The sequence below is a fragment of the Citrus sinensis genome, chromosome 3, assembly GCF_022201045.2.
Source record: "Citrus sinensis cultivar Valencia sweet orange chromosome 3, DVS_A1.0, whole genome shotgun sequence".
In the NCBI taxonomy this organism is placed as follows: Eukaryota; Viridiplantae; Streptophyta; class Magnoliopsida; order Sapindales; family Rutaceae; genus Citrus; species Citrus sinensis.
Genome location: NC_068558.1, coordinates 48,562,948 through 48,584,340, shown reverse-complemented (window position 1 = coordinate 48,584,340; position 21,393 = coordinate 48,562,948). Strand labels below are relative to the sequence as shown.

Here is a 21,393-nt window from a genome sequence, read left to right as displayed (position 1 = left end):
TCTGGATAATTCTACTATGTTATTATATAAATTTTCTAGATTAATAAACAAAGTTTTAAGAAGAGCTAAGAAATTATGTATGAAACTAACCCAATTAGGGCTTTTAACCGCATGTTCTTTTGTTATTTTCCTGGTAAAATATAATAAAAAATTTAAACATCATAACATATAACTATCATACGATCTCTTCAAAAAAAAAAAAAAACTATCATACGATAGAATGGCTCCTTAAATTTGAACATTATAATATGTAACTACTATGATATAAAATAACCTCTTCAAATTAAAAAATATATATCTCCCGGTCAATCACATGAGTCGAGCCATCAGTCTCTCAACTAATTTTGAGTACGAAGAATAGTATTATATGTTAAGGGAAAATTATCTCCCAACTAACCTAAGAATATCGAAAGTTGAAGAAGTCACTGCAAATTTATGATAATATCTAGACACTACCTTGAGTTCTAATTTTATATCAATCAATTATTTTTTTAGTAATTTGGTTAGCCACCATAAAAAAAAAAAAAAAAAAAAATCTAAGACAAAAGACTATTTCAATTAAGAAAGTAAAGCAATGACTTTACTATTTTTTCATTTTAGACTGAGTTAACGAAAAATTTACTGAGCGAAATAAAATTAAAACTTAATATAAAGATATCATCAGAAAAAAGTCATAGTGACGACTTGCCTTTGCAATAACGTTGAGCTAGTTGGAGCTTATCTCCCTTTGTTAAGTAACAGCGAAGGGCTTTTTGATAATTTAATGGTCAGCCAAATCGGTGGCTGTTTTCTACTTGACTTTTTTGGTCAATCGAATTAAAAACAGTCTTACTAGGTGTCCAATTGGACCCGCTTGTCCGGTTGTCTTCCACTGTTGGTGATTTTTTTCGATGGCCTTTTTGTTTACAAGGCTGCAAGTCAAACTTTAAACACGTGTTAGTTCTGCATATCTTGGCCGCCGGATCTGCCTTGTTTGTTGTTTATTTAACTCCTCAGTTGATTTTACTGGCTGCGACCTTTCCAATAGCATTATTTATTTTTCAAAAATTATTTTTATTCAATTTTTTTTTCTCTTCACCGTTTAAATCGAATATTAACTTGTGATAAGATTAATATTATCAATAATCATAAAACTCATCACTTGTTCACATAATTTTTTTAAAAATGCAATACAGAAACTCATCGTATGTTGGTGGAGACAGGAGCGAATGTAGTGTAGGACTAGTGGGGGCTTGAGCCTCCACTGAAAAAAAAAAAAAACCCTTTTTGTTTAAAAAAATTAATAAATTTTTAAATAATCTCTATCAAATTATCAAAAAGCCCCGTTCTTTCAGTTTCTATAACCACAATAGAGAGAACATTTTCAGCAATGAAATTTATGAAGAATGAACTTCGGAATCGGATGAGAGATGAATGGATAAATAATAATTTGATTGTTTATGTAGAAAAATATGTATTTAATAGTGTTGATAATAAGTGTATTACACAATGTTTTCAAAATATGAAATCGCATAAAGAACAATTGTAAATGTGTTATAAAAAATTTTATATACTCAAGTTTCAGTTTTTACATTTTGTTGTTATTTAATTTAGCCCTGGGTAAATTATTTTTTTAAATCTGCCACTGGGTGGAGATGATGGTTGACGGTGAAAAAAATTGGTGGTGGTGGCAATATTGAGCTTGTTGTTTACACCAAAGGGATTGGAAAAGAGATAATAAAATAAAATAAAAAATAATAATTTCTGAAAAATAATACAATAAGTTGAAAAGTGAGGACCCGTAAGATAATTTGAGAAGATCAAATGTCATTACTGCTCCTATAATTCATTCACTTATTACATAGTTCAGCCCATAAATCCGATTCAAAATTCCATATAGCTCGAACTGGTGTTCCTTAAGGTATCTTTGTCCATCAAATTGGTGTACAGTGGCCTACGAAAATAAGTAAGATTCCGACTTTTCAAGTATTTTGTATGATTGACAAAAAGAGGACAATGTCACTATGAAATGAGAAATTTTATAATATTTATAATGTATTGCAATCAATTGATGCATGTATGATATGTGTAATTGAATTTAATATAACCACCACTTGCATGATGGTTTTTTAAAATAAATGCACACTTATTATAACATTATTTATTTATTGTATTGTTGACGCGATATATCTGATGTATTTTAAAATTTCTCGAAATGAAATTTGTGCACCCTCTTTTCCATTGGGCAAATTCACTTCCCACTCACCGGATTGCACCTAAAAATTGCAGGTGACCACACTGCCATAGATGCTCAAACTTACTAGTGTTTGATGATTTGAATGGCAATTCCTGATTTTGGATATAATAGATACACGTACCAAAAGAAATTGTCATCTCTAGTATTGACCATTAGCGCCCCAGTGAATTCAACATCTTGCATCCTCTTAAAATTCTTTTCAAGTCTGATTGGCTCCAACTAGAAAACTTTTATTTATCATGTGATTATTAAATATCGCACGTTGAGTTAAGACTGTTAAAAAAAAAAAAGGACTTATTAACAGTTTTGGTCCTGTTTCCATTCAACGGGCACGATGGGGTGAATTCAACAATCTTGCTTCGAGGTTTTAACCAATCCAGGCACCTGGAACCAGCAAATTCCGCAGGCCAAAACTAAAGAAAAATCAACACCTAATCCGGTAGAATGTTGAACATTCTTAGCGGAAAACATTATACAAAGCATTTAAATTGTAAAGTAACCGGTTATTCATGTTCCGAGAGAATGTCTTTGACACCATTGCTGCAAAAAGCAAAGGATTAGTTCAAATTGAACTCTTATGAATCCTGTTTCCAAACACATGCGGGTATTCTTGTCTACCTCAATGCTAAACTTACCATTGCATTTTTCAATAACCTTATTTTGACCATTACTCATATATCATTTCATCCCGCCGAAAGCACAACTGGAATCATCAACATGATTGTAATATGCGGTAACGAGATAATTATTGAAAACATGGCTAATATCAATGGAAGAGCAAAATCTCTAGTCAAACATTGATGAAACTATGTCAACAATATCAAGTGCTTCATTTTCACTTTGTCGGAGTTTGTAAAATATCTTAAAACTTTTCAGAGCCAGATCAAAAATGTTGTGAAAAGGGTTATTTTAATGCAAGAAATTCAACATCAATCTAATGTACACCATGTGCGTCAACATTGTGTAAAACACGAGACGAACAGATAGCAGAGACACATGCCTTCTGCATGGGAAACTTTGCACAAGTTTGACTTACAATCTAAATACTGTACGGTTCTTTGTTTTTGAACATACTGGATACGAAGAAGCTTAGGCAAATACATTTACTTGATGGTTTTCAGAAACTACTTTTCAACATAAGCCTAAAACTAGTTCAAAACAAATAAACAAAAGAAAAAACAGCTTTTACTACCTTTTAATTTTATGAGATCATACAAAATTTCTACCCAAAAACTCAAAATAATGTGCTATTGTCCATGGCAATTCAGACACCAAATTTACTTTCGAGATAAATTGGCAAAGCTTCGTTGTAAAACGAGAGCCTTTTGTCATCTCACTACCTTATCCTTTGATCCGTTGCTTCAAGTCGAATAAATATTTACATTACAAGACTTCAGTAGCAACTGTCCCAAAAATAGGTGTTTCTTCGTACAATATGACCACTCAATTTAAGCTTGAATGAGCACAATGTGAGGTGTGACCACGTTGCTATTGGTCCATCCAGAAGGCAATGAACCATATTACTGGAAACAAGTTCAGCTGCCCCTTCACTTGTATTTCTCTTTAGCATATCAATGGCATGTAGCTAATGAACTTCAGCCTTTCTTTTTGGACACAAAGTCATCGAACCTGAGAAGCTGTATACCTAGTGACTTGAACATGTTCTTACATTCAATTAGTGACCGACCCTTCCAAAGAAGTGTTCTATTTGCAAGCTTCCTTGAGACTGCACACTGCTTGTTTTTGCTCCATATTTTAACCTCTTGGCACACGACAGATTCTCCTTACCATCCTGCATAAAAGAGGTAGATGCTACTCATATTGTTAAACTATTAATGTCATAAATATGAAAACATGTAATATAGACCAAGTGACACCCATGAACTGTATGGGGATGACAGCAATACTACACAACAATATTTGAAGGGAGGTGGGGCAATGAATATATGAATTCAACACAAAAGAGTGGAAGTTAGCAAGAAATGAAATGCAACTACCTGCTTGTAAAGATTCTTAAAACCATGCAGAATCTAAGAACAGCACACTGATAGGAATAACTACTATCAAACTGATAAGAAATACGGCTCATAGTGCAAAGAAATTGAACGGGGAAATGAATCTTTGAACCCACCATTGAAGATTGATTGGAAGACCTCAGAACTTTAACTCTACCACCTCTGCCATCAGCTCCAACAGTAATCAGATCACCAATATTTGATCCCTTCATCTGGCCACGCTTGCACCATTTCCCCAAATACCGATTTGTTCCATCTGGGCCAAGCACTCCACTTGAGAAACATACATCCCCTGGAAATTTTAGTAAGTCAACAAGAAAAAGGTGTTGAAATATTAGATACCAACATTCTTTGACCAATAAAATACCATGAACACAAAATAAAGAAAAAAAAGACTATTTTCATTAAATTATGGTATTCCAGATCAATCTATTCCCCGAAAGCTCAAAGAAAACTGAAATTGCACCAACAAGAATATACCTGGTTTGGAAAGTGACACAGGTGATGGAGGATTTTTTTTAATGTTGACAATGGGCTGCACTTGTGCACTGTCAGGAACAATCAAAGTAACATCCTCATCTATATCAATAGTAGGAGCTGAACCTAATCTTGACGGAGTAGGCTTCTGGACAACATCAGCAATGGTTTGATGTATTGAATTATGATTTGAAAGTCCAAACACAACTGAAGAAAATCTTGAGGTATCCTCACGTTGTAAAGCATTTCTCTCCTTCCCATGAGACTTGGCACTTCCACCTTCCCTGGTATGATTTGCATCAATGTTCTTAATGGCATTGAAGTTTTCACTCTTTGTGGAAAACGAAAAATCATTGGTCACTCTTGAAGTCCAATCCAAATTATAGATGGGTACTGAATGCTGTTCCCTTTGATCTTCAAGTGAAACGTTATTGGTACACAAAGAAATAGAATTATCTTCAGTAGCACCCTTGAGAATCTCTTCCTTCTGACTGGCTTTCTTCGAGACTTTTAAAGCTCTCAAAACTTCATTATCTTTTAATTCTACAGCTGTCTCCAGTTCTTGGACCCTTGTCTGATGATATCCAAGTAAGAAAAGGTTTGTTGAGTCAAATTAAGAACAACTTACCAAATAAGATTTTGCATTGGTTCTCATCATCGACTAACCTTTAGTTTATTTATTTTTTCTTTAGCTTTCTCAAGTTTCTCAGAAAAACGAGCCTTTTCTCTTCCTAGAAGATTGCACTTGGCCATCAATTCTGTATAATTCCTGTTAAAAAAATGGTCAGCCCTAAAGTATGTGCAATATCAATAGTAACCAAGGAAAAAAAATGCAGGATACTAACATTAATATCATAAACACATGATAGACATTCTCCTGATAAACACAGTGGATTAGTGTTATCTTGTGATCTTTAAAGATTAAATCATTTTTAAAAATAGAGCTGGCCAGTTGACTTCAGTTGAAATCAGAAGCCATGGTAAAAACTCCAACAATTTGTACAGCAAGTATATCTTAATAAATTATTAGTATGGACAAAATTTTAACTCACTTATTGCGAATGACCAAAGACTTTCTTAGAACATCTATTGTATCCTTGTTGTTCGCCCCATTTCCCAAAAGGGCAAATTTTAGAACTTCATCTTCATCCAGGTTCAAATCGGACACCCTAAATTGAATAACATGCAACTGAGTCAGAAAGCAAACAGAAATTCGTAAAACGATTTCCAATTAGTCAAAAATAGTATTGAATTACAACACAACTACACTCACAATTTGAGTGAAGCAAGCTCTTTGGCCAAATCCATATTCCTTTGTTTCAGCTTCAAGCATTCTAATGTTACTTTATCAAGCTCCTATAAAACAATTTCCATAAACTTTCTAAACATATACCTAATTATCAATATAAACCAAAATCTAATATAAAGCATCTGAACAATGACAAAGAAAGTAAGCCACCTGAGATTTTGAATGAAGCAATTGTTCAACGGATACTTTTTGTCTCAAGGCTTCATTTTTTAATGCTGCTTCCTCCTTAATACGCTCTTTGCAAAGACACAACTAAAAGAACAATTGCCTATTAACATCAAAGCCAAAAAGAAATCCAGAAACTTCTATTTTCGTTTTTTTTTTTAAGAACAATCAATTAATACCTCCTCGTTAATTTCTTTAATCTCTTTTCCTTGACTCTCCAAAACCGTATGGAGCCTCGAAACCTTGACTTCCAATATTTTCACTTCAGCACGCGAAACCTCTGGATCTTCAACTTCGGGATCTTTGGGCTTCTGTGAAATAACCAAATCGATTTGGTCGCCAATTGACTGAAAATAAAGTCGACTTACATTACTCGACGAACATCTTTGCTTGCACACAGGACACGTGCACTTCTTCGAACTTGAACAGTACTCGAACCACTGCTGTAAGCTAGGGTTTCCAGCAAAAAAACAAAAAACCAATTTCATAACACACATAGTAAAAGATTGTTTATAATTTACTCGCACTCACCAGAGCTCGTGAAAGACGTGACCACAAATTGAGATAACTTGGAGGTCTTCAACAATTGGCTTGAGATCTTCGTAACAAATTGAGCATATAGTCTTGCCAAATTTGTTCTCAATTCCCATCTCTGTTTTTTTTCGGGTCTTCCCCTCCGTGGTTGCCCTCGCTCTTCTTTCTCTTCTTATTTTTCTTGAAAATGCAGCGAAATTCGAAAACAAAAGCGGGGGAGGCGGCGGGAAAATGTGAAAATTTAAATTATACTTTTGGCACCGCACAGAATATCACGTGCCAGTCACGTGGTCTTCCGGTCAATGTTTTTTCCTTTTCTGGACATTTTTAAAAGAAATGGAAAAGCCCAAATTGGGCCGGCGATTGTCGCTTCTTGCTATTGTTAAATCTTCACATTCCGAGTACCATTATTTTTTTTTTTCTCTCCCTTTTCTTGAATCTTGAATATTTAACACAGATCGATTTACATTGCCACCAAATGAGCATGAAATTTTGATGCAAAATAACAATTTTCCAATTAGACGAAAAGAAAATACCCTAGTAACACTCATGAGAAGGGCGCAATCAAGTGGTCGTTTCTGGTCCTTATGGCACAGAAACAAGAATATCGACCTCCCTATTCGCTGTGAAAATGCCCACAATTTTTTCGTTTTAATCACACGTTATTACCGCTACGAATTTTAAACCTTTCCATTGAGACGGTGACTCGGTGGGCAAAGCTGGGTCGGTTGACTTGGGATTTGTTTACAGGGACTGGGCTGGTCCGTTAAAGCATGGGCCATACTCATTGGTTTATTGAGGGACTGAGGTGGCCCATTAAAGCATGGGCCAACACTTATGCAGACTGTCAAATATCGTTTTTGGGCCCTTTTTTCTTTCTTCGAGAAGATAAAGAAATTAATAAAACTCAAATTTGTTTTTAACCCTCCGTCTCTCCTTGGGAGACTGGTTTAAAACATTTTAATTCCGGCTAAAACCATCTAATTAATTGTTCAAAGTTGAAATCTAAAGGTGCTCCAATCTTATCTTTTTATTTATTTATTTATATGAAAGTACAGTATGTATTCGTTGCTTATTATATATGACTCTGTCTTTGCACTATATTTATTAAGAAAAATAACCCGTTCAAGCTTCTCCTTGCTGTGCCTACAAGTTTCCCCCGTCGCTCCTCACTTATTTAGTTTTAATTTCCTTATTTCGGCCTTTAAACAAGAGAAACTATATTATACATTTTACTTTAAGGGAAGATAAAAAGGCTGTCCAGGCAACTTATTATATTATTATTATTAATTTTTTAACATAGCTCATTTCCCTCAACAAACGCATTACAATTTATACATTAAAATATTATCTGATCTAATACTACATTCTGTCAAGGCTCGCTTGAAGGTTAAAATCGTCATTACATGAACAAAAATGATTTCGTTGTAATTATCGTTTGTTTCTCCAGCATCACCTGGCTCGATCTACTACCCAACCGAAGCTTACCAGAAAAACGCAAAAGGCCTGTATATCGTACCCCTCTCTCTGCTGTCTCGCTCCTTCACTCGCCGAAGAGGTACCATTCAATTTCCCTCTTGCCCCTATTTTATTCTTGCTCTATACTATAGGTTAAAGAGCATCGTTTTATTTTCTTTTCAATTTCCAGATTTTTTTCCTGTAATTTATCAAGCTAGCGATGGCCTGATTTGGTATAATGAGAGTTCAGTTTAACTGTGTTATCAAATCATTATTACATTCATTGATCTTCATTGAGATAGTAATTGAGTGAATTGCTACAATTTGAGCGTTATTTTAGGGCACTGCATGAATTTGATTGAGCTGTTATTTGTTTTTTTTTTTTTATTGAATTACATAAGTTTCTCTTTAGTTATCAATTGAACTTAGTACCTTAGTCGTGTTTGGCTCATCATTGTAATGTAGATATTTGTTTGTTAATTTATTAATACGGTTTGTGTGTATTGTGATGAGTTTTAAGCTTGCTGTTTAATGCATTGAAATTGGATCATCATATGATGAACATGTAGTTTTATGCTCCTGATTGTGAATATGTGAACCAGATGAAAGAGAGTCGAGATGGAATCGGTCATGATAGAATTTCAAAATCGTCATCGGTTAGCTCTATTCCACTCATTCTTGACATAGATGACTTCAAGGTAAATACTGAAATGGATCTTATTTACTGTCATTATTTTTTTAAATTCTAGTGTTCTTTATAAAAATACTTGATTAATGAACTTAAACTTAAACCCTAAAATTTTTGTTTTGCAGGGTGATTTTTCTTTTGATGCACTATTTGGGAACTTGGTGAATGAGCTTCTGCCCTCTTTTCAAGAAGAAGAAGCTGATTCAGCTGATGGACATGGTAACGTTAGCGGGAATGATACTTTGCCAAATGGGCACAAACGGGCCTCATCAGATGCAATAAAGTTCACACAAGGATTGGCCGCCCCTTTATTTCCAGAAGTGGATGCTCTCTCATCTCTGTTCAAGGATTCTTGTAGGGAGCTGATAGATCTTCGTAAACAGGCAAGTGTTTGTGCTTTGTTGGCTGCGCACATATAATTTCTTTTATATTTTTTTGCTGATTTTTCTGTTGTCCTGGTTTTGAGTTTCAGATTGATGACAGACTCTTCAATCTCAAGAAAGAGCTTTCTGTCCAAGATTCTAAACACCGCAAGACACTTGCTGAGGTTAGTTACCTTTGGACCATTTCAGGAGATGTACTGAAAAGATTCCAAAGAATCTTGGCAATTACTAATTACTCTAAATAAAACATCTTTATCATAAATTTTAAGTTGTTAAAGAACTAAACATCCTCCCATTGTATAGTATAGTATATCAACTATCGATCACTAATGGCAGCTCAATGCATCTGACTACATATTTGGATTGGAAGTAGAATGTACCTAAATTGCACAGTCAACCATAATAATCCAAAGAGTCAATATCCCCAAATGGATAGAAAGACATCTTTGGTAAACAATGCTATTATTCATAATAGTCTTCACACGCCCCGCTTCAACTAGTACCGTTTATTTGTTTCAATTTGAAACTGACTTAAGAGTCCTACTGTCTCTTCTAACATGACATTCTGCCCATTGTCAGAATGAGAATGTTCAAATAGCTAGAATACTTCAGATTATGAATTATTTGATGATTCTGTCTGTGATTCTCAGTTTTTCACTTTAGAAGAGGGAAAAAAGGGCCAAAAAAAACACAAAAACAAATTGCTAGTTATTACAACTGACCCACAATTTTGACTGCAATGTCCTTATTGTTTAGCTAGAAAAAGGTGTGGACGGCTTGTTTGATAGTTTTGCAAGATTAGATTCACGTATATCAAGTGTTGGACAGACTGCTGCCAAAATAGGAGATCATTTGCAGGTAAGTGTCTCATAATTTCTTGTCCATGCTTCTGATCTTTGTTGTGCTAGTTATGTCGTATTCACTTTCTTGTTGGACCAAATAGATTTATATTTTTGTATGAATGGTCATTTTCTTATCAGAGTGCAGATGCTCAGCGGGTAACTGCTAGTCAAACTATTGACCTCATAAAGGTACTTTTTATCTGTGACGTAGTATGAGATAAAATCAGAGGGGGGTCACGTTTTATCTTTTCCACTTTCTTTGTAGATTTTTTTAGTTTCTTTCCTCGTAGAAACCATTATGTATAGGACTGCTTGAATATTATCGTGTGTGCTGAGTCCTTCCCCTTCTACCTTTTTGTGATAAAAACTTCTACTTGCTAAAAGTAAATATTATGCTTTCCTTTGTTTAGATTGGTTTAACTCATTGTCAACCTATATCCTGCAGTACTTGATGGAGTTTAACAGCAGCCCAGGTGACCTAATGGAACTTTCACCTTTATTTTCTGACGACAGCCGTGTTGCTGAGGCTGCTTCAATTGCAGAGAAATTGCGTAAGTTTGCATTACTTTTCATATGATTCCATTGGCTGTCCATTTTCGCAAGAAAAATTCTTTATTCTCCCCATGGCCTTGGTGGTCACTGTATACTCGCATATTTCTTCTGATGATTCTGATTTTCCTCTAGAATCAGTGGGTGAAACATATATAAGTTCAGCCATCAAGAATCATAAGTTTTTTTTTTCCTTTTCTACAAGTTAATATGTGTCCATAAAATCATGTCAATGGCATGTGCTGATATGCATTAATCCCTTTTATTAGTGGCCTTGTTTTTCATAGCTTCATATTTTACCAAACTGCTATTACCGGTGAAAGAAATTGGTGTTGTTGGACTAATATTTTTCTTTCAGTTAACAAATTTCTTTTATTAATCCAAATTCATCTCAAGTAAAGATCTATTTTGCAAATAACATAAAAGCTTATTATTTTTTCCCCTAGAACTTCCTCCCTTTTCTATAGGAAGGGAAAACTTTTTTTGAGGGACCTTTTTTTTGGGTGTGTGAATATGTGTGAAAGAAAGCGACAGGCCAAGAGAGAGGTTTTTTTTTTTTTTTTTGATGATTGATATCCCAGGGAAAAAGGAGAGATTGATATTTTTAATTGTTAAGAATTTGTTCTGACGTTGGTTAAACCTTGTGGTGTTGTTTGGTGCATCTTCCATCCATATGAAAAAAATTAATGCCTTTCACGCTTCCCGCGTTGATTTCAGGATCATTTGCTGAGGAAGATATTGGAAGACAAGGCATACAAGATATGGGAAATGCAAATGCTAGCAGAGGACTAGAAGTTGCTGTAGCTAATCTTCAGGATTACTGCAATGGTACGGTATCTTCAGTATAATGCCATTCTTATTACTCGTAGGCTTGCGACAGCTGTTGGGATGCACATACATTTTTAGAAATTGTTTTTGGCTGATTGTTGGCAATGAGAACAGATACTATGTTTCTTATGAAAGTTGAAACGTTGTTTAATGACTAAACCATCAGTATTTATGTGGTTGAAATAGAATTATATTTTCAGAATGACTGTTTCTGAAAAATATTGGTAGAAAAATTGATGAAATTTGCAAGAATGAAAAGATTTTGTCCCTGCCCCTTTTGTAGAATTGTGGATCTTCCTACCACTTCACTGACGCATGCATTTTTTGTTTGCTTATCCTTGTTTAGAACTGGAGAACAGATTGTTATCTCGGTTTGATGCCGCATCACAAAGAAGAGAACTGTCTACCATGTCAGAATGTGCTAAAATTTTATCTCAGGTGATTATTTTTCAGAAGACCTGAATGGTCTAATTCTTCATACCCACCTCTGATTCCAGTTACTTGTTTTTTTTTAATTTCCTTTTTCTCCTTCCCAATTCTTTATATGCATGACCAAGTGAGAAACAATTGTGGTTCATTCAGAATAGTTTGAAGGGTGTTTCTAATTCTTAGTTTTGAGATTGTATTTAGATTTGATTTTATTCTCTTGGATTTAATAAACACCTAAGCCTTTTTATTCGTTCACTGCCTCTGAGCATGTGTCTGTAATGATCATCCTTTATTTCTGTATTTTTCTTTTAATACAATTTAAGTTATTTCTTTGGCCCTTACCCTGGTATTGTCCATTTGAATGCTAAATTGACTTCCCTATTTCAGTACCAACGTTTCTTCTGAGTGGTTTCAACTGGTCTCAGTTGGATCTTTTTCCTACCATCTTATTGGTTACATTTGCATATTGCAATGCAGTTTAACAGGGGTACTAGTGCCATGCAACATTATGTGGCAACACGTCCTATGTTCATTGATGTGGAAGTCATGAATGCCGATGTCAGACTAGTTCTAGGCGATCAGGGTTCTCAAGCTAGTCCCAGCAATGTTGCTCGAGGACTTGCTTCCTTGTACAAAGAAATAACAGGTTTGGAGGATCAGAATTGGTCTGAACACAAGGGTTTACATTTCAATGGCTTTTTAGTATGATTGTCGCTGTTGTTGCAGATACTGTGCGGAAAGAAGCAGCAACAATTACTGCAGTTTTCCCTTCTCCTAATTATGTCATGAGTATTCTAGTTCAGGTACCTTAGCCTTCATTTATTTCATGTTTGCACTTTTTTCCTTTTTGGCTGGAAATTGAGTTGTTATTTCACAATAATGTTAAATATTTCATGCAGCGAGTTTTGGAGCAGCGGGTTACAGCCATTCTGGACAAACTATTAGTGAAACCATCTCTTGTGAATCTACCTCCAATGGAAGAAGGCGGACTCCTATTAGTAAGTAGAATTACTAATGTTAAATTACATTCATTCATGCAAATGTGAGTTTAAAGTGACAATCAGATATTAACTCTGTGTGTTTGGCTTGAGGCTTCAGTATCTTAGAATGCTTGCCGTTGCTTATGAGAAGACACAGGAACTTGCTAGAGACCTACGAACCGTGGGATGTGGTGATTTGGATATTGAGGGTAATGAATTAGTTGCTTTGTGAATATTTCTTACACTTCGTTCTCACAACTAAGTTAAAAGAAATAGTTGTTTGGAATTGCATTTTTACGGGGAGGAGAGACTATGTTGATTATGGTCGTATGTAGTCTCAAGTAATTTAAATATAGATGTGCAACATGAATGTTTAATGAAGAAAAATAATTTTGTTGCATGTTTTTCTTGATATCTTTCGGCGATAGTCATAATTTATGACAACTGAGAGACCTTCTTGTAGTTGAGAGGTTCAGAAATGGTTAAGAACCTTCCTTTTGATGCCTGCAATTAGCATTACCCTGTAAAAGTTAAACCAGATAAGGTGGAGGTTATATGGCATCGTTGGATTTATCATTTAGTGTAGTAAATTGACTCTGGTTAATTATGGTATCTATACAAATATTAGACAAAATGACATTATGAAATTTGATCAACTATTGATGTACTCCCAACTGATGTATTTACTTCAATTTGCCAAATTTTGTCGGTTCAGGTGTCACAGAATGTCTTTTTACTTCTCACAAGGAGGAATATCCTGAACATGAACAGGCTTCTCTTAGACAACTATATCAAGCTAAGGTATGGATCAAGTGCATTTCTTGATCAAAATTTATTGTAATTTTGTTACAGTAGCTGCAACCAGTATTATTTCTGGCAGATCGAAGAATTGCGTTCTGAAAGCCAGCAACTTTCTGAGTCATCAGGGACAATTGGGCGCTCTAAAGGAGCTTCTGTAGCTTCTTCTCCCCAGCAGATATCTGTTACAGTTGTGACAGAGTTTGTGCGTTGGAATGAAGAAGCGTTATCAAGATGCACTTTATTTTCATCTCAAGTAATATTTTGTTTGTGCAATTCATATTTTTGGTTTTATATTGAGTTTTAGTATTCAGCAGGTAATCTAGAATCTGAGCTGGATCTCAGCATACATATAGTGAACTATTGAACAAGATAATAACAAATAAAGACTGAAAACAATGGGCCATTTCTTTTCTTTTCTCCTTTTTCCGATGTATTAGTGGGATTTCTAGATGACTGCAAGGTGGGTCAATGGAGATGTACTTTTGGGGGTTTTCTGCCTTTTTCTGTTTTAGACCTGTAACAAAACTATATTTATCAGCTGGTTCTTTTTCCTCCTGATACCTATGAATAACTAGTGAAGAAGTAGCATGTACATTTACCTTATGGTGGTGACTGTTTTCAGCTTTATTTTGCTGGCGAGGTTAAATGAGTGCTAGGTTTTGTCACTTATAATTAGGAGCTTTTTATGCCCTCGGCTCTGTGTCTTGGTTAATTACTGCATTAATTAAATAGCAATGACCTGAGATTCGACTAAAGCAGGATAGTGATATCAGAATGGAGGAATGAGCTGGGAAATTGTCAAATGAAATGCTGGGAGTGATTAGGTTCAGGTCTGATAGTATTTGAGATGAATTATTTTATTTATTCATTTATTTATTTATTTTAAAGTATGCAATAAAATTAAGGTTAGATGCAGAGAAGTGTAGAGATTTTTGGTATTATGAGTCTCAAATATTATGTGATTTTATTACTCATTGATTTTCACTTACCGTTTACAGCCTGCTGCCCTTGCTGCCAATGTGAGAGCAGTGTTTACTTGCCTGCTAGACCAAGTAAGTTGGTTAAAAATTTGCATAGCATTTTGCCTCTTTTTTGGGGGGGAATACTCTAATATTTCTTTTACAGGTCAGTCAATATATAACAGAGGGGCTTGAAAGGGCTAGGGACAGCCTCACTGAAGCTGCAGCACTGAGGGAAAGGTTTGTGCTGGGCACAAGTGTTAGTAGAAGGGTGGCTGCTGCGGCTGCATCTGCTGTAACTACTATCCACATGCTACTTCATGCCTTTTAAAATTGTCTACAGTGTTATATGTACATTATATGCCTCTAGAAAAATTGATGCACGTAATGGAATTGATTGGTTGATGTGTAGGCAGAAGCAGCTGCTGCTGCTGGGGAAAGCAGTTTCAGATCTTTCATGGTTGCAGTACAACGTTGCGGTAGTAGTGTCGCTATAGTTCAGCAAGTATGTTTGCATTGATGCCAATTTCATATATTTAATTTTAGCTTATGAGAAAACACTTTGAGATTTTGATTATAAATATGAACTGAACTTGGTTTCTTCTGAAAAATGGAGGGAAAAATTGAGAATATTTAAATTAAACTTTTATCTACAGTACTTTGCAAATTCTATATCTCGGCTATTACTGCCTGTGGATGGTGCACATGCTGCTTCATGTGAAGAAATGGCTACTGCAATGTCCAGCGCAGAGGCTGCCGCTTATAAAGGGCTTCAACAATGCATTGAAACTGTGATGGCAGAGGTCAGTTATTGACATTAATTAATTTACATCTGCAATTTAGTTTCTGACGGACCTTAACAGGTCACGGGGCATGACTGTTAAGAGAATCACATAGATAAATGATTCTGTCAATTTGTTGGTGGTAATGACATGTCCAGATAATCCCCTCTTTCAGTAACATTTTGAATGTATAGATTAGGGGTGTTCACAGATCGGATTTTACGGATTGGACATCAATCCATATCCGATCCATGATTTTGCAAATTATAAATTTTCAATCGAATCTAATTCACGGATTGGTGAAATTCAATCCAAACTAATCCATACATTTGCGGATTGGATGCAGATTTAACCCAATTCATATCCAATCCACCATTTTACGGATTGGTTTGCAGACCGAAAATTTTTAATTTTGTCCGATCCATGAATTAACTAAATAAAAAAATTTAATATAAAAATAATTTTAATACCGATCAAATTTAAAATTAAATAAGATTTAAATAAATTAATTGTTTAAATAAAGTTACAAAATACATTTAAAGTTTCAAAATATAACACACCAAAATGAAAAAAATCTCATTTGTTTAGATGAGTACAAGAAAATTAACTATTTAGAAAGTTATATTTGTTTATTTAATTATTTTTATTTTATTTATTATCGGATAATATATAATATAGTGTTAATGTAATTATATTTTAATTTATTTTTTTACTAGTAAGCACTAATGCCATATTTACAAGTTTTATTTTTTAATTAAATAAATACTTTTTATTTTTTCACGGATTTGCGGATTTTTGCAGATTTATAGAAGTAGATCCATATCCAATCCACTGATTGCGGATTATCAAATTTTCAATCCAATCCAATCCACCAATCCACAGATCGGATTTCTACGGATTAGACGGATTGAGCGGATTGGATTGGATTCTGAACACCCCTAGTATAGATCCAGCACATTTACATTGTGCTTTGTTTTCTTCCTCATAATCGGATAGTTTCTTGGTAAGTTACATAATCTCTTATGCAGGTGGAGCGGTTGCTGTCAGCTGAGCAAAAGCCATCTGATTATAAATCACCCGATGATGGAATTGCTCCTGATCATCGTCCAACTAATGCCTGCACGAGGTTTGCAGCTAGACGATTCCTTTCTTCTTTTAACCATCTGGCTGCATGCTTTTGCATTCAACTCATTGTGCGGCAGCAAAATTATTTTCTCTAGATATATGGAAATAATAATCTGAATCCCACTTTTACTGATCATATGCGCACTCACATAGGATGTCTTGCTCTCTATTTTTGCCTGTCCCAAATTTGTGGTTATTGTTAATGGAATTTCTCTCTCTCTCACACACACTGCCCCATGTATCTTTCTCAAGACTTTAGTTCATTCCTTCATCTCGAGGACAAAAACTTTGGTAATGCTACATTTCTTTTATGAAATGTCAAGAATTAATTCTTTCTCAACAATTTTCTGTGGGTCACTTTTCTCAGTCAAGGTATTAGGTTTCGACTCCAATTTTTGATAAAGGTGATTTTGTTGCCATTTCTGTGGATCAGTATCAGACAGTGTTTTCTCTTCATATTTTGTAGGCTAGGCATTTTGTTTCAATGTTACTTCCTGATATATACTATTCTCTTTTTGTATAGAGTTGTGGCTTACCTTTCCCGCGTGCTTGAGGCTGCATTTACTGCACTAGAAGGTCTCAATAAACAAGCATTCCTGACTGAATTGGTATAGTATTTCTGGTTATCAAGATTCCTATTTCCTATTTCTTTGATTTTGGTGGCCATGGTTGCTTGTTTGCAGGAGAGTTCCTTGTGCATTTGGTAAATAAATGTGTATGATGTGCATATTTAATTTTGATTTTGCTGAATTTTGTTCTATGAACAATAATGCCTTTTAACATAGTAAAACATTCTGCCAGTTCAGATCTATATTCACCAGTTGTGCCAGATCCATCTTAAAATACTGTGCAATGCTTGTATTGAGCATTTCATGTTTTTTAATTTCTACTGTTTTCAACCCCCCTCAAAAGGAGTGGTGGTGAGATATTCTTTAGAATTCCAAAATGAGAGTATCTACAAAGTTTAGAAGGATAACGTGGTAGTGTTCATTCTTTTAGGGAAACCGCTTACATAAAGGCCTGCTTAATCATTGGCAGAAATTCACGTTTAATCCCAGGTAATTCTACTGCTCTGATTTTTTGCTTGTTGAACTTATGTTTGCCTTCAATGATAATGTAAACAGCTATTGGGATCATCATATTGTTTTGCTTGCTTTTTGTGAATGACTGAGGTCAGTATCTTTGGTAACTTTGTATGGAAGTCACCAGTTTATTCCCGTATAATGAGAAATTTAGAATTTATTGTTAGTTAAGTATAAACAACCAAACCTTCTTCATGAAACAGAATTGGAAAATATTTTGACCTAGATAGGTATACTGTTCCATTTGCCATAATAGTGTTCTGTAAAGGAATTAGCATAGTCCCAAATTCTATTTTTAAGTTACCGTGCTTTATTTTCCTGCTTCAGTTTCTTTTTTGGCAAACATTTGGGGTTTTCTTAACTGAGAAGTTTGTAATAATAAGAGAGTTGAGTTTCTTCGTTCTTGTTCTGCAGACACCTTGTTGTGTTAGGTAGGTTCTTGCTTTCTTTTCAGTTGGCTCTAGCAGTCAAGAGTGGCTCTTTTTGGGTTTTCTTATGATTTGTGTATATACCTTAATCTATTATCTTGTCGTCCTCTGTAAACGAGCAAAGTCTATTGGTGACAACCCTGCAGATGTTATCTGTGGTAGATGTATAAAATGCGTCTTCTGATGAATTCCTTTACTTTTTAGCTCCATTTCAGTGCTATTTACTGATGTGTCATCTTCCAAGGCAGCACCAAGTCATTTGATGTCTTTGCATGTTCTGCTTCTTATCTGTCTTCTTCTTCTTCTTTTTTTTTTTTTTTGTTTGCAGTGGGGGATTACGCCTGAAGCGTGACATAACCGAGTATGGAGAATTTGTGCGCAGCTTTAACGCTCCTTCTGTTGATGAAAAATTTGAATTGTTGGGCATGTAAGTTGTAGTAGATTTAGTAGATGTCCAAATTTTACTTTAGCTTTTACTATCTCAATCCACTAATGAAATTTTTGTCTCCAGCATGGCTAATGTCTTTATTGTTGCTCCTGAAAGTCTATCTACTTTGTTTGAGGGTACCCCCAGTATTCGGAAAGATGCGCAAAGGTATTGGTTTTGGCTCTTATTTATGCACTAAAACAGCCAAGTTTCAATTACTGCGGATTATTAAAATAGACATAGTCCAGATGCTATTCTTTGGTTTACATTTTCTCCGTTGTATATAATGGTAAACCTTGTAAAATATTTGCTTTAGCTTTACTGTCTACAAGTCATGAGAATCACAAATGCCTTGCCCATTCTGTCTAACTAGTAAAGAATGTTAAAAACACACTTTCCAGACAAAGCACGAGATAGTGAGCATTTATCTTGACACATTTAACGAGGACATTGTTTCTCACTGTGGCATGTCTCTCTGTCTTTGTATATTTCTGTAAGCCTATTAATGACCTTAACTTTCTTATCCTTTTTGAAATTCCTATCTGGCTGTTGATTCAGGTTTATTCAGCTTAGAGAGGACTACAAGAGTGCAAAGCTTGCATCCAGGCTTAGCTCATTATGGGCAAGCTCTACTTGACACTGATGGGGTATGCTGATATGAAGGTGACCTTCCAATTCTCTTGAAGATCTTACCTAAAGAAGTTAATAGCGGGAGAAGGCCGATACTTAATGGTGGATAGTTTTGGTTGCACAACTGAATCATCTCCTCCTGAGAATCAGGTATATTGGAGTTTTTCTCTTATAATATTCTTTACTCAATTCCACCATTTTTGAGTATATATTGTGGAAACATGAATGGGAAAACACGATGGTTGTATTTTTAAGGCAGCATTTCTATTTAAGTTATATGTTAGGTTTGCAGTTTTTACTTTGACCATTCCAAGTTGGAAAGATTCTATGTTTCTAAGTGCACCTTTGTAAATGATACTCTTTAGGAATAAATAAAAGACATTTAAGGTTGGTTTCGTTGGTCTGTGTGATTTGTGATCCATACTGAAGTTATATAGCGCAGGTTTTATATATATTTTTTAATTTGTAAAATTTTCATTGGATTTCATATTTTATACTATTGGAAATAGTCCATCTTTAAAATAAAGCTTTGCCTTCTTGTATGCTATGGCTTTTGAGGGTATCTCTGAGAAACTGCCTAGTAGCTTTTTTTCTGGTCATAGGTAACTTCTTCATGTATCTGAGTACCCAAACTAAATTAAAGTGGTACCATAACCATTGATCAGGAATTTTGATTTTTGGGAAGAATCATATGTGACTACTTCGTGCATATGAACACCCAAAATAAATTAAACTGGTGTACCATTTTTTGAATTTCGAAAATTCTTAGTAGAAAGTGGAAATGAAAAATACAACTAAAAGCAATGTCTCGAAAGTAGTAGTTCACATTAGAAATATAAAGAAGCTGAGACTTTCGAGAACATTGATGATGGCTGAAATTGTGCAATTTTTTCAGCAAAATCTGTAGATAATGATAACCTAATGTGATGTCAAGGTAGCGCTACAGATTGCACTTGTAGCGCGAACATTATGGATATGTTTGATAGAAAGTAGAATGAGCATGATGGCTTTGTTTGAATACAAGGATAAATTAGTTGAGCGTTTGTAGGATTGAACGACTTGGTTGTTATTCCATTCAAAAAGTTGGTTCCATAAGAAAAAGTTACATTCTATCATAAAGTTTTTAAAAAATACAAGTTTAACTTTGGGCACTTCTTTCTGATGAACGATGATAATGTCCAAGGGCTTTGAAGACTACAACGATAGCCTCATAACGATAATGGAGGCGGCACAAATGAAGGCTCAAATTGAAGTCAAGGTACCAAGTTCATAGAATCACTTGACCGGTGGCATAGAAATGTGTAGGCTGTGATTAAGACACCTGGCTCCCGCCCTTATATGTGGTATGTGTCATGTGTGGTGGGGTGCCCCCATCCTATTTTACATAGTGTGCCACTGGCACCTCTTTCTTTCCCACTATAAAGTGCGTGCCCTCTCTCTCTAAATTTTGGCACGTTGAGAGATATTGATTGATTGAATGAAGCAAATTTCAGTGGAGGGTTAAGTTTGGCATCGATTGCTTTATTTCTCATTGATAGCAAAAGTATCTTTCAGTTACTGCAAGTCCTTGTGCCAAACCCACGATAATTTTCCGTCGTCCTCTCACAGAAAACCCCCCAAAAAAAAAAAAAAAAAACAAGAAAAAAAGGTGTTGTTTGAAGACCCCACGGTGACCACTGGGTAATAAACTACTCGTGGCTTGTTGATCATGTGCCACATCCCAAATCTTTTTTATTCTCCATCTTTCGACCCATGCGTTTATCTGATCTTTTAAAGTAGGAGCTCAAAAATCTTCAAGCTCTTGTTCCATTTCAATTCTAGCTAGATTCAAATTAAAGAAATATATAGATGAGCATGTATGCTTATATATGACTAACCAAATGAAGAGACTCGGACCAACTCCCTTTGCCCCCAACAAACAAACATAATTCCAATCTACTGTGGGAAGTAGATTGGAATTAGCATCTAAAATTTAAAATAATAATAATAATAAATAAATAAATAAAAACCTCCACCAACCATCCCCATCCCTACCAAATTTTCAAAGCAAGTGCTTTACAACTCGATCGATATCAATATATATATCATAACATAGAACGTGGGTAAAAGGAAAAAAGGAAAAATGAGGAAAAAAAAAAGGGATGACCGGCAGGTTGTGTGTGCTAGACTTATAGGTAATAGGTAGTGGTGGTGGTCCAATTCTAGAATCTCTTTTATGCCATCTTCAATCTACACCGTCAATAATCATCTATAGTTTGCGAAAAGC

At 34.9% G+C, this 21,393-nt stretch overlaps 2 protein-coding genes across 3 annotated transcripts; one reads left to right on the top strand and one right to left on the bottom strand.

The window, feature by feature from the left end:
* Positions 1–3,200: 3,200 nt before the first annotated feature.
* On the bottom strand, positions 3,201–7,388 carry LOC127900951 (uncharacterized). The gene is made up of 9 exons (XM_052436459.1): positions 6,734–7,388; positions 6,382–6,652; positions 6,188–6,289; positions 6,002–6,084; positions 5,781–5,897; positions 5,395–5,497; positions 4,732–5,302; positions 4,368–4,543; positions 3,201–4,028 (listed from the first exon to the last, which is right to left on the bottom strand). Exons 1-9 carry the CDS (start codon positions 6,850–6,852, stop codon positions 3,912–3,914), a joined length of 1,659 nt encoding a protein of 552 aa, XP_052292419.1. The 5' UTR covers positions 6,853–7,388; the 3' UTR covers positions 3,201–3,911.
* Positions 7,389–8,093: 705 nt separating this feature from the next.
* LOC102621927 (exocyst complex component SEC10b) lies at positions 8,094–20,645 on the top strand. Of its 2 annotated transcripts, XR_003062113.2 has the most exons (26): positions 8,094–8,294; positions 8,797–8,892; positions 9,008–9,265; positions 9,355–9,429; positions 10,022–10,123; positions 10,246–10,296; positions 10,553–10,658; positions 11,374–11,484; positions 11,831–11,922; positions 12,391–12,559; positions 12,640–12,716; positions 12,813–12,911; positions 13,012–13,102; positions 13,609–13,694; positions 13,774–13,947; positions 14,693–14,746; positions 14,820–14,948; positions 15,066–15,158; positions 15,310–15,456; positions 16,464–16,561; positions 17,084–17,168; positions 17,560–17,618; positions 18,399–18,497; positions 18,582–18,665; positions 19,056–19,277; positions 20,311–20,645. XR_003062113.2 is itself a non-coding variant. In XM_006491124.4 (25 exons), the coding sequence occupies exons 2-25, from the start codon at positions 8,797–8,799 to the stop codon at positions 19,132–19,134; spliced, it is 2,514 nt and encodes an 837-aa protein (XP_006491187.2). In that variant the 5' UTR covers positions 8,094–8,294; the 3' UTR covers positions 19,135–19,523. The 2 variants fall into 2 exon arrangements, 1 of the variants encoding a protein (XP_006491187.2); XM_006491124.4 differs by lacking the exon at positions 20,311–20,645 and having other exon boundaries at positions 19,056–19,523.
* The last annotated feature ends 748 nt before the right edge of the window (positions 20,646–21,393 follow it).